At 45.2% G+C, this 15,970-nt stretch overlaps 1 protein-coding gene across 1 annotated transcript in view; it reads left to right on the top strand.

Annotated features, from left to right (window-relative positions):
- The window catches only part of IKBKB (inhibitor of nuclear factor kappa B kinase subunit beta), a 56,356-nt gene that overhangs the window by 30,585 nt on the left and 9,801 nt on the right, over positions 1–15,970 (top strand). The window contains 11 exon segments of the mRNA XM_027597548.2: positions 2,437–2,525; positions 3,568–3,657; positions 5,781–5,905; positions 8,917–9,024; positions 10,195–10,324; positions 10,694–10,888; positions 11,555–11,669; positions 13,241–13,364; positions 13,909–14,060; positions 14,221–14,282; positions 15,536–15,645. Of these exon segments, the coding sequence (XP_027453349.1) occupies positions 2,437–2,525; positions 3,568–3,657; positions 5,781–5,905; positions 8,917–9,024; positions 10,195–10,324; positions 10,694–10,888; positions 11,555–11,669; positions 13,241–13,364; positions 13,909–14,060; positions 14,221–14,282; positions 15,536–15,645 (1,300 nt within the window).

Below are 15,970 nucleotides of genomic sequence, written 5' to 3'. Positions count from 1 at the left end.
TAGATTTTTTTTTTTAAATATTTATCTGACAGAGAGCATAAGCAGGCGGAGAAGCAGGCTTCCCGCTGAGCAGAGAGCCTGACGTGGGACTCGATCCCATGACCTAAGCCGAAGGCAGACGCCCAACTGATTGAGCCACCCAGGTGCCCCAAGGGTTTAGATTTTTAATAACCTTTCAGATGCAAAAGTATTTTTCTTAATCTCAAATTCTCATTTTCCATCCAATTAGATTAAGTTCTCTCATCTCGAGACAAGTTTGACTCATTCTGTGACGCTGCTTCTCAGGTTCTATTTTGTAAAATGCAACACAGTCAGGCTGTGCCTTTTACAGACTGATTCAGTAAGGGGAGCTGTTTCAGAGTTGTTGCCTATCGAAATTTTTACTATCTTATTCAGTCCAACAAACTACATATAACAATATTTGAAGAATTCTTTATTTCCAGACGTAATATTAAGTTGACAGAGGTATTTGAGAACAAATGTCCTGAGATGAGGGTTAAAGTTTGTTATGCACAGTTGCTTACATGTAAATAGCTATTAATAGTAATCAGGGGATTAGTTACCAGCTTGTATCCCTCCTCACTAAAGATCAAATGTAAGTATTTTACTCCAAGCTATGCAATAAGCATCCTTATCTATATGTTACGGAGCTTTGACTTTATGAGCTAGATTACTAGAGGTGGAGATAATGGGTCAAACAATATGTACATTTAAGACTCAATAGATATTGTGGTATTTCCCGAAAAGGCACAGCATATGTACTCCTTTAGCCATGTAGGGAAATGCCTTTTATTTCTCATCTGAAATTCTTGCCGATTGAAGAGGAGGAAGAAGGCATTTCATTTTGCTTTATTTTTATTAATTTTTAAAATATTTTTTAAAAGATTTTATTTATTCATTTGAAACAGATACAGAGAGAGAGAGAGCATGAACAGAGGGAGAGGCAGAGGGAGAAGCAGACTCCCCGCTGAGCTGGGATTCCCAGGACCTGACATCATGACCTGAGCCCAAGGCAGACGCTTAATCATCTGAGCCACCCAGCCACTCTTCATTTCACTTTAATTTGCAGTTTGTGGATTACTCATGAGCTCAGGCAACTTTGTGCAGAATTGTTCACTTTTAGAGTAAATTGCTCCCTTTTCTCCTGAGCTGCTTTCTTACTGATTTGTAAGAACTTTTTGTCCATTAGGTATATTTGCTGTCATGTATGTTGCAGTTGTTTTTTTCTAGCCTTTTTGTCTCTTGACTTTGTGTATAGCCTCATGTTGCCATAAACTTTTTTTTTTTTTAAAGATTTTATTTACTTATTTGGCACAGAGAGAGAGCAAGCACAAGCAGGGGGAGCGGCAGAGGGAGAGGGAGAAGCAGACTCCCCACTGAGCAAGGAGCCCGATTCAGGGCTCGATCCCAGGATCCTGGGATCATGACCTGAGCTGAAGGCAGACACTTAACTGACCAAGCCACCCAGGTGCCGCAGTCTATTGAGTTTCTAAGCATAAAGTCATATCAAATACAGATAATTTTATCACCTTCCAGTATTTACCCCATTTTTTTCTTTTGTAGTACAATGAGCTAGGACTTCTGTTAAAGTTATTAAACCTCTTTTATGGGTGCAGATCACATCGGGCTTGGAGCCCTGCTGCAGCGGGAGCCCTGGTACTCTGTGCCATGGCCCTCCCATATGACATGCTCACATCTCTGCACAGCCAGGGTCGCGCAGGCTCTTTCCTTCCTTCCCAGCTGGATTCTGAGCTCTTGGGCATCATGTCTCTTCTTTTATGTCCTTCCCAGAGCCCAGCAGAGAACTGAGCACATAATAAACACATGTTGAACTGTCAGATTCGTGGAATGTGCTCCTTGTCTCTTCTTCAGGGCTCTCCGCTTCTTTCTTGAAGCTGGCCTCGGACATCAGTAGACGTTAGATCAGATGACCAGAGTGCTGTCTGCCCAGAAGGTCCTTCTCCTTTACCCACCCTGTGGAGTTTAGACTTTTGAGCCTCTACACCAGAGACGTTCCCCTTCTCAAACTTCATCAGCGTCACCTGAGATCTTGTTAAAACACAGATTGTGGGGTCACCCCTACATTTCTGAGTTAGTAGGTCTGGGGTGGGACTGCAGAATTTTGCGTTTCTTACAAGTTCAGACGCTGCTGGTCTGGTAGTGCAGTTTGGAAACCACGGCTCTAGACTAATTGGTGACTTTGTGCGAAAAAGCCAGATTCCTGTGGTGCTCCAAATTCTGCTCAAGTAACCAGGTCCCCTTTCACGTCACCCCAGGAGCTTCTGCCCCAGGCCTTGTCCCTCCCTCTGAGTCTGCGCTGAAAGTCAGAGTGTGTGTCAGGGGCACACAATATTCATCTTTCACAGGATAGGCGATTTTGAAGTGAAACACATTTTGTAGGTTTAATGAAAATTGACCCCCTTTCCACCCTCTCAGCCTCTGCACTTAGATACCTTCACGAAAACAGAATCATCCATCGGGATCTAAAGCCAGAAAACATCGTCCTGCAGCAAGGAGAGCAAAGAGTGAGTCACCTTCCTGGAAAGTTCTGGGGACTACCTCAGGGGAGCTGCTCTAGCAGAGAAAGAACACCCTTTGTATCTTTATGTTTGTGTTTCCTTGACTTTGTATTTGCTTTGATTCTCTGGGAACACTTTTTGATTTCAGCAAACAGAATTCAGCAAAAAACTTGCTTGCAGATGGAGGCAAATTTGAATGGATCACATTGTTGCCCAAGTTACAGGAATCTGATAAGGAAAATAATGTTTCTCTTCCCACCTCCGCCCCAGCCTTTGGGACCAGCCCCTCTGAGAAATAGATTTTTTGTTTTCTGTGTGTTCGAGAGCGCAGCTTTTGATGCTAACCTGGAAACCAGCTCTGAGCTGGTTCTGGATGTGATGCAGAGGAGGCATTTGGAGCTGACACCTGCCCATAGAGCCAGGCCCAGCCTGCAGTCTCTCCAGAGCTCTTTGGGACCCTCCTCAGGGCCCCTCCTGCTTGGGTGTGGCGGTTACCTCCCCATGGGGCTTGGCGCTATACCCTTTCATAGCCTTGTTTGTTTAGCTGGGGGTGACAAGCAGGGGCTCAGCTGAGTGGAATATAGTAACCCAACCTGTGGGCCACTCAGTCTTTTCTGGTGGAGCTTCCATCAGCATTCTGGGCCTGACCCCGACTGTCCTAGCGCTCACCTTGGTTCCAGTTCACACTCCTTCTTGCCAGTAGTTCTAAGATTTGAGAACTACGGGTATTCACTGAGGAGGTCTTTCACCTCATCAAGTCCAGATTTAGCAATCTTGAGGGCTGGTGCAGAGTCCATTCATTTTGACCTTCCTCTGGTGAGTAGTTGCAGAGCAAAGGAGAACATGTGCCTTTTTTCAGCATTTTTACCCTGTATTTTTTCTCTTGCCCTCTTTCTGCCATGTTGAAGGCAGTCTCCTGTGTGGTTCTTAGGAATTCAGGATCTAACACCACCTGGGAATTCAGAATATCCTCTGCTCTGGTCAGCAATCTGTTCTTATAGGAGGACAGTGTATTCTCATAATCCTTCAATTTTTCCTTTTTTTTCAGTTAATACACAAAATTATTGACCTAGGATATGCCAAGGAACTGGATCAGGGCAGTCTTTGTACTTCCTTTGTGGGGACCCTGCAATACCTGGTAAGCAATGGGGTTTACATGTTTGCTTATCAGCTGCTCTCTGACGGCTCTACGTGGGTGGCTCCTCTCTGTCCTTGCCTTCTAGCATCTAAGTCTTGCCAGCTCTTTAGAGGTTTCCCAGAAGTATAGGAATTACTGTATGACAGAGACATACTCTGTTCAAGTCAGCACTTTTTGCCAGTGGAGGCCCAATGGAAAGATAGTCATCTTCTCTGATGTCAAAAGGGCTTTGCTAGTGTGTGCTCTCGCGCACACATCCCGTAACATCTTGGGCTTCAGTATTTTATCTGAAAATGAAGAGTTTAAACTAGATTCATGCTGGTCTGTAGAAGCCACAGTTTCCATGACATGTCTTGGGCCACCAAGAAGGAGCTGAACTCTGAGCCCCCACCCCTTCTTTACATTATTTGGTCTGAATATTGGGGTTCTATTTGAGTCATTCATTCAGGAAATACTGAGTATAGTCTATGTTTGCCAGGCACTGTGCTGGGAACTGGCGATGGATTGGTAAAGAAGACAAGCATTTCCCTGGTCTTAGGAGTTTGGAGTTTAGTGAGAAAGCAGGCATTGACCCCACACTTACACAGATAACTAAGAAATTAAAATTGTGACAAGTGCTACAAAGGGAAAGTGCAGGGTGTTATAAGAATATGTATTAGGAGGACCTCACCTAGTCTGGGACCTGAAGGATGAGTAGATGCAAGGGGCTGGAGGTCGGGGAAAGGAGAGGAAATTGAAGCAAAGGATGTGAGAACCAGAAGGACATTGAAGGGTTTTAATTTGGAGAGGAATTGGGTTTACCCTTTGAAAAGATCACTCTTGATGCAGTGTGGAGAACGAATTATACTGAACAAGAGTAAATAGCGGGCGAGTAGTAAGGAGGCTGTTGTGATGAGCAGCTGAGAGCTGCTGGTAGCAGTGAGGTTGTAGAAGGTAAGTCAAGAAATGCCTAGCAAGAGACTCAGTAAGACTTGGTAATAGATTGCTTGTTGATGGTAACAACCAGTAAAATTTTGGTTGAATCAAAGGGTCGGCAGTTTAATAAACAAGAAAAAGTTGAAAGCCACTGGGCTAAATGAGCTTAAATATTTTATCTAGTTCTTAGATAAAAAAGAGAAAAATTCTTTGAAGTCTCTCTGAGTGCGTTTCTGCTTCCTGCTTATCTCACCAACTAAAGTAATGGGCTCCATTGCTTTATGACCTGCTCTGTGGAATAGAGGTTTCAGAGTGGTGACCCATGGGGGGTTGTGATTCGGGCCCTGTGTCCATATCACGTAATTATGTAGGTCCTGCTGAGCATCCTCTGAGATCCTCATGGGCTCAGCAGCAGTTAAGCAGGGGGACCCCATGCTCTGACCAGGATGCTTAGTCAAATCCTTCACCTTCAAGAACTAAAACTTCTGTCCATAACCAGATACAGAGATTGATCTGCCCATCCCCCAATTTTTCCTCATGATTTGCACTCCCTGGCCCTTCCATAAGTGTCACACTTCTAACCAGACCATGCACGGTCCTGTTTCCCTGCCTTTGCTTTTGATGGTCCTTTCTAGAATGTCTCTTCACAGACACTCGTGAGGTGCCGCCTTCTGAGCCAGGTTCCATTCCCACCTGTGCTTCAAAGCTTTGCTTGGTCACTCCAGCTCTCTCTGGGCAGCAGTCATGCATCTGGCTTTTTTCCTGCCTGATTGTAAATATCCCATCCCATTGTACCACCACACGTCCTGAGTCACATCAGTTTAGGAGATGTGGTCCGCATTTAATGTGTGTGTTATGCATTTGGTGTGTCTAGCCTGGTATCATTTTCCTTTGTTGTATGTAACTTATCTTCCCACCTGGACACGGCACCCAAGAAAAGGGTAATGATGTGCTCTGGTCTACCTAAAAATACCCCTAGGGGCCCTTGTATCAGCATCAGGCATGCATGAGGTACAGAAAAATTCTAGATACCACCAGCTACACGTGTGGTCCACCTCCTCCTCCTTGAGTGTGGACATGCCAGTGTCCTCTGGATGGAGTCAGGGGAATGGGGGGACATGATGAGAAGGGCCTGTTGCCCCCTCCTGAGGAGGCTCCTCAGCAGCAGGAGCAGCTCAGGTGCTTCCCCACCACATGTTCTTCTACAGGCCCCAGAACTTCTGGAGCAGCAGAAGTACACGGTGACCGTGGACTACTGGAGCTTTGGCACCTTGGCTTTTGAGTGCATCACAGGGTTCCGACCTTTTCTCCCTAACTGGCAGCCCGTACAGTGGTGAGTGAGGGACTGGGGCCTGCGGGTGGGGCCAGGAGCACCCCCTGAAGGGGCGAGTGTGTCTCTCTGTCTTTGTCATGTCTTTCACCTGTTCCCATCTCACTGGGTGCTCCCAGCCTAAGACCTCTGTCATCTGTCTCCCATAGAGGATGTCCCTTTAGGATCCAGCATGTGGGCACTCCAGGCTCAGAAGTCCTAGAAAAGGAGAGCAGTTGTTAAGTGTTAACGTCTTTAAATATAACACCCTATGAACATTTGCCGTGTGTGCAGTGGCAACATGGCCGTGTTTACAGACCATTGCATACGTTGTGCACTTCCACTGAGGATGCTGTGTACTAGTAAACAAAGGACATGTACATATGACAAGTGAGAAGTATTTACATGGAAATGTATTATTGACATATTTTACTATACCTCAATAGAAATTTTTGTTTCAAAAGCATAAGAAAGTGGCTTAAAATATGACCCAGTATGTACACAAATGTTACCAAAAAAAAGATTACTTAATAAAAACTGAAGGATATAATTAAGGTTTTAAAAAATTATATCTTTACCTTTTTTTATTACAAAAATATGTATTCATTGTATATGTGAAGGTTAGTCATTACCAAAATGCATAGTTCAAAAACATTGCCCTAAATCAGGTTTCATTTGGAAATAAATTTTGTTTTTATTCCCAGCTTTTGTCCTTTTGGAGCAGTAATAAGTTCACATGGTTCAAACTTCCAAAAGTAATAAAAGAGTATGCACTGTAAGTCCTCTCTGACCAGCCTCCCAGCCACCTGGCTTCCTTCCCCACAGGCACCTGATACCACTGGTTTTGGGTGTGCTTCCAGGGATGTTTCAGATGGGTATAAGCAAATTGGCCTATTTTTGTCTCTTGGTTCATTTATGTGTTTCACCCCATTTTTACATCAATGATAGCATAATATGAACTGCCCCGCAAGTGCTCTCAAAGCATTTCTATGCCGTGAAAATTTCCTTCACACAATCCAGAAACAACCACTACAAACGTTTTTGTGTGTCTCCAGGCTCTTCAGTATATGTGTTATACTGTAAAAAAACCCACAAATAAATTACTACAAATACCCTCATATAACCTCTTTTTCAGTCTTGCTATTGAAAAGGGCTTTATGTTTTTCCGTTATTTATAATGTCTGTTCAGTATTCAACTGAGTGGCTATACTGGAATTTTTTTTTTTTAATTTATCCCTTGTTACTGGAAGCATGAGTGTTTTATAATCTTTACTTCTTAAAAGAGCACCAAGAATAATGTCCTTGTATGGAAATCCTTGTATATCCATAATTATTTCTAGTCCCTAGAAATGGAATGAACTGATCAAAGATTATGCACATTTTAAAGGTTTTTGATGTGTATTAAAATGCTCAACAGTAAGGCTATATAAATAATGTTTCCACAGGAACATACAAAGCTACCTCTTTCACCACACCACTGCCAGCACTGGCTATTATCATTTTTCTAAATACCTTTCTGGAACTAATGAGAACATTAACTTTTTCAAAGGACAGGTATTTGCATCATGAATTATTTATTTATAAGATGTAACCTTGGAAATCCATTCCAGAAGAGTGGTTTTTGTGATGGCAGTCCAGTTTAGTCAATATGTATAAGCCCAACACTGGAAATGCAAAGATGATTGCAGCCAGGTCCCTGCTCTTCAGGAGTCTGGTGAAATGGCAAAGTATGCCCTCCTCTGGTGATTTATTTTAAAACAAGCAATACTTGTTGACCTACATAGGTTCTGGAACATTGAGGAATTAGCTCATTAATTTATAGTCACACCTGATACTCTAGCCATCATAAAAATAACTTTACCTGTACATCAGTAGTGTTTTTAACTAACCAAAGAATTACTACATTTCTGCAGTTCAGATGTTGAGTTTTTCCATTATTTTTAACAAGGTGAGTTAAAAATCCATTCGAACTGGAAGAACAAGTGCTATTTGAAAATATGTCTCTAATGTCTCAGCATCTTTATAGTAAGTCTGTTGTCTGCAGAATCAGCTTCTTAGAACTCCCCTCGCCAGTGCTGGAAGACCAGATGACACTTTCAGGTAGACTTCTTGGACCCCCAATTAGAAGCTGTTCAGTGGACTAGTTTGTGAGAAGTGTCTGTCTCATCTGCCTTGTAATGCCTCAGACAACTTTTTAAAAACTTCACGCTCTGAGTAATTGGTTATCTTTGAAGCATTGTTCACACTTAAGTTCTTTTCCTCATCACCAAAAAGCTTTGAAACTAGTTGGGTTTAAAATTTTTCTCCTTCAGGATGCCTGGGTGGCTCAGTTGTTAAGCGTCTGCCTTCAGCTCAGGTCATGATCCCGGGGTCCTGGGATCTAGCCCTGTATCGGGCTCCCTGCTCGGCGGGAAGCCTGCTTCTCCCTCTCCCACTCCCCCTGCTTGTGTTCCCTCTCTCGCTGTTGTCTGTCAAATAAATAAGTAAAATCTTTAAAATTTTTCCCCTTCAAATACTATTTCAGATGCATCAGTGCATCTGTGAGTTCTCTAAACTGGGAAATGTAAAAGTTCCTTCACCACTAGAGGTAACATCTAGCCATCTACATTTAGAGGAACATGAGTTGTGCATGCATGTGTTCATATTTCCCATCAATATGATATTCGTGCAGTGATCCTGGTTTGGAAGTTCTAATTTTATTCCCCCTCAAAACATGAGTTTTGTATGAGATAAAATGAAAAGTAGAGGAAATGATGAAGACACGCTAAGGGCGAGATCAGGAGTCGGCTGTCCTGGCTGTGGAGCTCTGGGCACAGGATGGTCGCTGCCTCCACTCCCGCAGGCAGTCCAGACTAGCCTCTGGCTCTGAAAGAAGCCATCCTAGCAGGATCCTGAGGCACTGACTGTCACCCAAAGATAAAATTGCAACCTGGGGGTATCCTGTACGGTTGTAAAGTGATCTGTTACAGATGTAAAGTGCGTCTTGCCCATTAAGTGACTTAGAGGCTGTAATTAAGGAGATGACATGTTTGCAGGCATTCCAAAGTCCGGCAGAAGAGTGAGATGGACATTGTCGTCAGTGAGGACTTGAATGGAGCCGTGAAGTTTTCAAGCTCTTTACCCTACCCCAATAATCTGAACAGGTAAGGCCCAGTGGCGCTTCTCTACGTAGTTCTCTTCCTCTTTTACAAATAAATGTTTGCGATGACATCGGATAGCTTTTAAAGAGGTTATCAGGATAGCATCCCGTGACTAAGGACTTGACATAACCATCTCCATCTTAAACTTAGAATGGATTCCCGCCCCTCACCCCATCTAGAAATCATCTCTTTCCTCAATTCACATAACAATTTATCTGTACCTCTTACCGCCCTTAGTAGCTTCTACCTCATATTACATTTGGTTTTGCATAGGGCTTATCTCCTCAACTGTAGGCCTTTTCAGGGTAGGGAATTATATTTTACTTCTCTTTGCACTCCTGTGTAGACTTATACTGTGTCTTAGTCAACAAATAAATCTTTGTAGTTTGAACAACATTACATTCTAGTCTTAGAGCCCAAATGTGGACACTTAAAATATTATTATCAGCATCGGGTAGTAGTACAAAAGAAAGCAGCAAGGCAGTCACACACAGCTGAGTAGCATGGATAATAATTACCATGGGTATTTAGAGAATGGGGAGAGAGGTATCGTGTGGACTAGAGCTGTGTGGAATGACTTTGGATGAGCTGGAACTTTCTGGAAGGATCTGGAACAATGTGCAGGACATGGATAGATGAAGAGGAAGGAAGTTTGAGGGGGAAGGAGTGAGGGGAGCAAAGGCATATTCCAGGGGGCAGTGAGTAGGGTGTTGGCTTCTGTGGAGGTGGAGAGCACCTGTGGCCAGGGAGGAGTGTAAACTTTGTTGTGGGACCACGAGTGGTTTTTTTTGGGGGGGGTGGATTAACAAATCTGGCAGGATGGCATCTAGCTTGTGTGTGGGGGGCTCACCAGGAGGTAGGACATGCCTGCAGCGTTCAAAGAGTTTTACAGATCATTCTCATGCAGCCAGGTGGAGATCAGTCTGTTGACTCATCTGTTAAGACATCTTGGCTTTCAGGGGGTGTCATAGCAGACCAGGCGAAGGAATAAGCACCTGAATCATTAGTTTGGCTGGAAATGTTCGCTTTCCCTCAGATTAACTCATTTTCAGTAATCACATATTGGCTGCCACGGATGTGTGTAGCAGTGAATGTACGTGAGGTCGCGTGGGAGGCCACCTGAGAACAGCGTTGGAGCTATCCCCTTCCACTCCATGCTCTTGTTCTCCTCAGCATCCTGGCACAGCGACTGGAGAAGTGGCTGCAGCTGATGCTGATGTGGCACCCACGACAAAGGGGCACCGATCCTGTGTACGGGCCCAACGGCTGCTTCAAGGCCCTGGATGACATCTTAAACCTGAAGGTGAGTGCGGAGCCAGGTCAGCCCCGAGGCAGCAGGTCAGGTCCCCAGTGGGCTGTGGTAGGGCTTGGGAGAAAGAAGAGCGCCTTAAAAAGCAGGTCATGGGCCATCTGAGCAGTGGGAAGGGAGGCCCCGTGAGAGTGCTTGCCCTGGGCCAACTGACATTGGTTGTGAGGTGGTAGCTGTGGACAAACAGGAGTATTAAAGACCAGAATGTATGAACCTTGGCACTGGGGCTCCCTTCCCTCCCGCTAGCCTAGCCACTCTCTTTGTGTGGCTGGGAAATGTTGGGAGCAGCAGACGATCCAGGCAAATAGGTGGGCCTCTCTGTAAAGATGGGTTTTTTCCAGTAACATCTGGGTTGTGTTGCAGCTGGTTCATATCTTGAACATGGTCACAGGCATCATTCACACCTATCCAGTGACAGAGGACGAGAGTCTGCAGAGCTTGCAGGCCAGAATCCAGCACGACACAGGAATCCCTGAGAAGGACCAGGAGCTGCTGCAGGAAGCTGGGCTGGCGCTGATCCCTGACAAGCCTGCCACTCAGTGTATTTCAGATGGCAAGGTGAGCCCCTGCTCCTCACCGAAGGAGTGAGGAACACTGAAGTGTTCCTCGGACTTCGCCTCCCAGCTGTTCAGATTTCAGCTCTACTTTGTCACACAGTGCAGACGCCTGCCTGTGTTTTCGGTTGGAACGTCAGATCCCCTGCATGGCCCCATGGGAGACACGAGTCCCTCCACGCTTAACTCGTTAACCTCCAGACCACTCAGAGTGCCTTTCCATTTCGTTTGTTGCCAAGCAATGCTTCATTCCTCCAAGTCAGCCAAAGCTTTGTCCGGTGTACCTCTCGTGTACAAAACTGTGCAGACAGCCAGAGCTATGCACACCACGGCCCCTGCCCCAAGGAACTGATAAAGCCAACTTAGGAGAAACAAGCACTGGATAGGAAGGGAGATGGCGAACGTCTACATTGCACAGTAAAGACAACAGAGAATAGATAGAAAGTAATGAGTTGTAAATAAGACATCCATTTGGATAATAAGTCTAAAAGAAACGGGAATGGGAAATCTAGGCTGGAGTCATGAAGAAAGGCTGCATGGGCGCTCAGTACTTGCCCGCTGAAGATGCCGTTGGTGAACAGCAGGAAACACTCAGAAATCCCTGTGTTATTACTTGGAAAAAGCAGGGGTGGGAGCCACAAGATCTCATCTTGTTCTTGTTCCTTTGCAGCTGATTGAGGGCCGCACGCTGGACATGGATCTCGTCTTTCTCTTTGACAACAGTAAAATTGCCTATGAGACTCAGATCTCCCCCCGGCCCCAACCTGAAAGTGTCAGCTGTATCCGTAAGAACAGCATTGTTTTCTTGAAAAAATAATCTTTTGTAATGCTTGCGACGGGGTAGGAGGAGGGAGAGACATGGACCAGGGGAGGGGGTCCACACCAAGGAGATGAGCTTACCTGGTCCCCAGGGCAGCCTTCTTTACTTGGAGCCTCTCCGTAGCTCAGCCAGAGAAGAGGAAAGGGAGTCTTCAATTTCAGTGTCATAGGTAGAACTTTAAACATAAGACAGAGAATACTGCCTGCAAGTCTCTGAACTTGATCAAATCAGATGGCCATTTTACTTATTTTTGAAGTTTTATTTATATTTTAATAATTAATACATGTACATGATACAAAAAAAAGCAAAAGGTACAAAAAGAATAAACAGTGAAAAATAAGCCATCCTCTCTTCCCAATTTCCCAGTCTCTTCCAGGGAAACTTGCTCCTGTCAGATTCTTGGGTATATCTTCCGGGAGTACTCTACTCATATATAAAGTTTATATATATATATATACACACACACACACACACATATATATATACACACACACACCCCCAACAAATGGTAGCATCAACATGTACTGTTCTGCACCTGTCTTTTTCACTTAATAATATATTTTAGAGATTTTTCCCCTGTTGGTGCATATAGAGCTCCCTAATTTTTTTTAATAAAACTTTTTTCTGAAGATTTATTCATTCATTTGAGAGAGAGTCTGTGGAGCAGGGGGAGGGGCAGAGGGAGAAGGAGAGAGAGAATCCCCAAGCAGACTCCCCACTGAGCTTGGAACCTGAAGGAGGGCTAGATCCCAGAACCCTGAGATCATGACCTGAGCCAAAATCCAGTTGGCTTCTCAGCCAATGGAGCCACCAGGTGCCCTGAGCTCCCTAATTTCTAATGCTTGTATAGTATTCCATTGTATGAGTCTTAATGGACATATTAATGCATCCCTCATTACTACCACACACACACACTTACTCACTCACTCACACTTAAGAATAGATCAAGAGCCCAAAGTCTTAGTTCCAGACTTACTGCTTATTTAAACATATTCTAATACTACTGGTTGAAGCTGAATTTTTGGAAAAGTTCACGTGACCTTAAATGTTATAAAGCTTTCTGTTGAAAGCATATGAGCCTGTATACATGTGATTGTCTATACATGGTTCACAAACTGTTTCTTCAAATCAATATTTATTGACTGGTACATGCTTGTGCTATCAGTGGAGTGCAAAAAAAAAATGTATGTGACAGTAACCAGGCTTATTACCCAGATAACTTATGTAATAGCATATTAGTTCTTTTTTTTTTTTTTAAAGATTTTATTTATTTATTTGAGAAAGAGAGCACAGAGGGAGAATGAGAGGGAGAAGCAGGCTTCCCGCTGAGCGGGGAGCCCAGTGCAGGACTCGATCCCAGGACCCTGGGATCATGACCTGAGCTGAAGGCAGACGCTTCACTGAGCCACCCAGGTGCCCTGCATAGTAGTATTCTATAACTAAAAAATGTGAGAATACCAATGATGTCACACGAGGCAGGACATGGTTAATGTGAGGGCAGTTATTTTCTGATGGTTGCATATGTCTCTGTTCCAGTTCAAGAGCCCAAGAGGAACCTGTCTTTCTTCCAGCTGAGGAAGGTGTGGGGCCAGGTCTGGCACAGCATCCAAACCCTGAGGGAGGACTGTAACCGGCTGCAGCAGGGACAGCGAGCTGCCATGTACTGTACCAGGCGGTCTGGGACTTCACTTACTTTAAATTGCTTGGTGGCTTTCGCCACAGGGAGGGGCCCAGAAAGCCACTGGTAGGAGAGACAAGAGGGAGACACTGGTTTGGATGGGCAGGAAGTGGTTGGCTGGGCAGGATTGACTTCATGAGGTTGAGTGAGGTCAGCACATGGAGCAGGAATATAAACTGAGGGCCGGGCTGGCTGAACTAGGGGCAGAATTTGGACTGTGGAAAAGCTCATGGCAATTTGGGTCAGCAAAACTCCCCTGACTGTCATGCTGGGGACTGCCTGACTCCCTCTCCGGGTTATTGGCCCTTGCTGTGGTTCTGTGCCTAATTCCAGTTTTGGTGCAGAACCTCATGCTTGCTGAGGGCTAGGAAATTGTCTTTATGATTAGAGGTGGCTGCTTTTGTTATAACAATAATAATTATAATAGGGACCTGCCTTGGCCTTTGAGGTGGTTTTGGTATTATATAGGAAATGGTATTTGGATCCCAGCGATGCCCGAAGGTTCTGTTTCTTGTGGTCCCTGCAGGATGAATCTGCTTCGGAATAATAGCTGCCTCTCCAAGATGAAGAATTCTATGGCTTCCATGTCTCAGCAGCTCAAAGCCAAATTGGACTTCTTTAAAACCAGCATCCAGATTGACCTGGAGAAGTACAGTGAGCAAACTGAGTTTGGGATCAGTGAGTGTACTCTCTGCAATCTGGAGAGACCATTCCTGTCTTTTTTCCCCTCTTCCTGAGGTTTCTTTTGCTTCTTATAATTGAGTTCTTTGTTTCTATTTTGGTTCTGTGGTGGTTTCATTTTGTTTTTCTTTTTTTCCCTACATTTTTTTTTTTCCAGCATCAGATAAGCTGCTGCTGGCCTGGAGGGAAATGGAACAGGCTGTGGAGCTCTGTGGGCGGGTAGGAGACTCATTTTATTTTTTTTTTTTTTAAGATTTCATTTATTTATTTGTCAGAGAGAGAGCACAAGCAGGGAGAGAAGCAGGCTCCCTGCTGAGCAGGAAGCCTGATGTGGGACTCGATCCCAGGACCCTGGGATCATGACCTGAGCTGAAGGCAGACACTTAACCAACTGAGCCACCTAGGTGTCCCAGGAGACTCATTTTAGATCCCTGTTCTTAGCGGGGTGGGGGGGGTGGGGGGGTGGGGAGGTGCTTCTTACTACCATTTCTCACTCTGTCCTCAAATACTGGATCGATTTGTATGTCTGAAATCAGGTTGTCCTTGTCATGCTGTCTGACCTTAACTAGGCCTTGCTAGGAAGAGGCCAGGGCAGTAGCTGGCAAAGGGGGGCCTCACGATGGCGGATGGAGGAGCCCCCCAGACCCGGTGCAGACTTGAGTAAGGAGCAAAATGTGAAGCATCCTTGTGGGCAGCCCAGACCTCTTCCTCTTAGAAAGGGCCTTGGATGAATGATCGACACTCCATCCCGCCAGGGTTTTGCCTAGTTTTGCTGAGACACTAAATCCACAGGAAAGAAAAAGTCTAAGCGTAAAGTAGTAGGATAGCATAAATCAAATATCACTGAAAAGAGTTAATTGTGAGGTAAGGGAAGTAAGTATAGCTTTAGTGAACCCCACACAAATTGAAGACTGAAGGCTCCACGGCCTTTTCTGGACTTTTTGCCATTTCCTATGTGAACTTGGGTAGGGACCTTCACCTCTGTGTCTTAACATCAGTTTCTGTGAATCAGTACTGACTTAAAGGTGGGTATTACATAGATAATGCCTCCCCTGGCCACAGAGACAGTCCCACCTTGCACTCACACACAAAAACTGTGAAACAGGAGCCTGGGCCTCCCCCCCCATGGGATGGACAAAGGGAAGAGAAAGGGATACGCGTTGGGCATCTTCTCTATGCCAGGCACCCTGCCGGGTACTTTACATGCTGTATCTTATCTAACCCCTAAAGTGGCCCCTTTAGAAGCCTGTTTCATCATGGAGGAAACTACAGCTCAGGGGTCAGGTGATTTGCCCACGGGTCACACAGCTAGACCCGGGCTCCAGACCCAGGCCATCTGACTCCAAAGTCTGTATCCCTTCTAGCCAATTTTTCGAGAGTCTTCAGTGCATTTGGAGGGTGTTCCCCCCCAAATCTCACGCCTCAGAAGGCTCTCATTACGTCAGTTGACATTAGCACAGCTTTTTCATTAGGAGAACGAAGTGAAGCACCTGGTGGAGCGGATGATGGCGCTGCAGACTGACATAGTGGACCTGCAGAGGAGCCCAATGGGGCGGAAGCAGGGGGGTACGCTGGACGACCTGTGAGTAGCAGCCGGGCAGCAGGCCAACCCGCAGACGCCCCAGACAAGCTTCTGCACGGGTGTTGCGATCATCCAAGGGTTCGAGTGTGGTTATTATGGCAGCTCTGTGAGACCATTCTGTAGAGCATGACCCCCTGGTGAAGCATCTTGGCATGTTCCAGGGGAGTTCCAGAGATGAGCAAAGGCAAATCACCATCGCTGTCAGCCTTCATTTCCATATCTATCGAGCGGCAAGCAGAACTGTCTGACCTCACAGAGTTGTGAAGGTCAATTCAGATGATTCAGATAGAGCATGAGTTCATAAACTTATAGGCTGTGATGGAAG

The sequence above is a fragment of the Zalophus californianus genome, chromosome 2, assembly GCF_009762305.2.
Source record: "Zalophus californianus isolate mZalCal1 chromosome 2, mZalCal1.pri.v2, whole genome shotgun sequence".
In the NCBI taxonomy this organism is placed as follows: Eukaryota; Metazoa; Chordata; class Mammalia; order Carnivora; family Otariidae; genus Zalophus; species Zalophus californianus.
The sequence above is the reverse complement of the archived record's forward strand: the minus strand, read 5'-3'. Positions and strand labels throughout refer to the sequence as shown.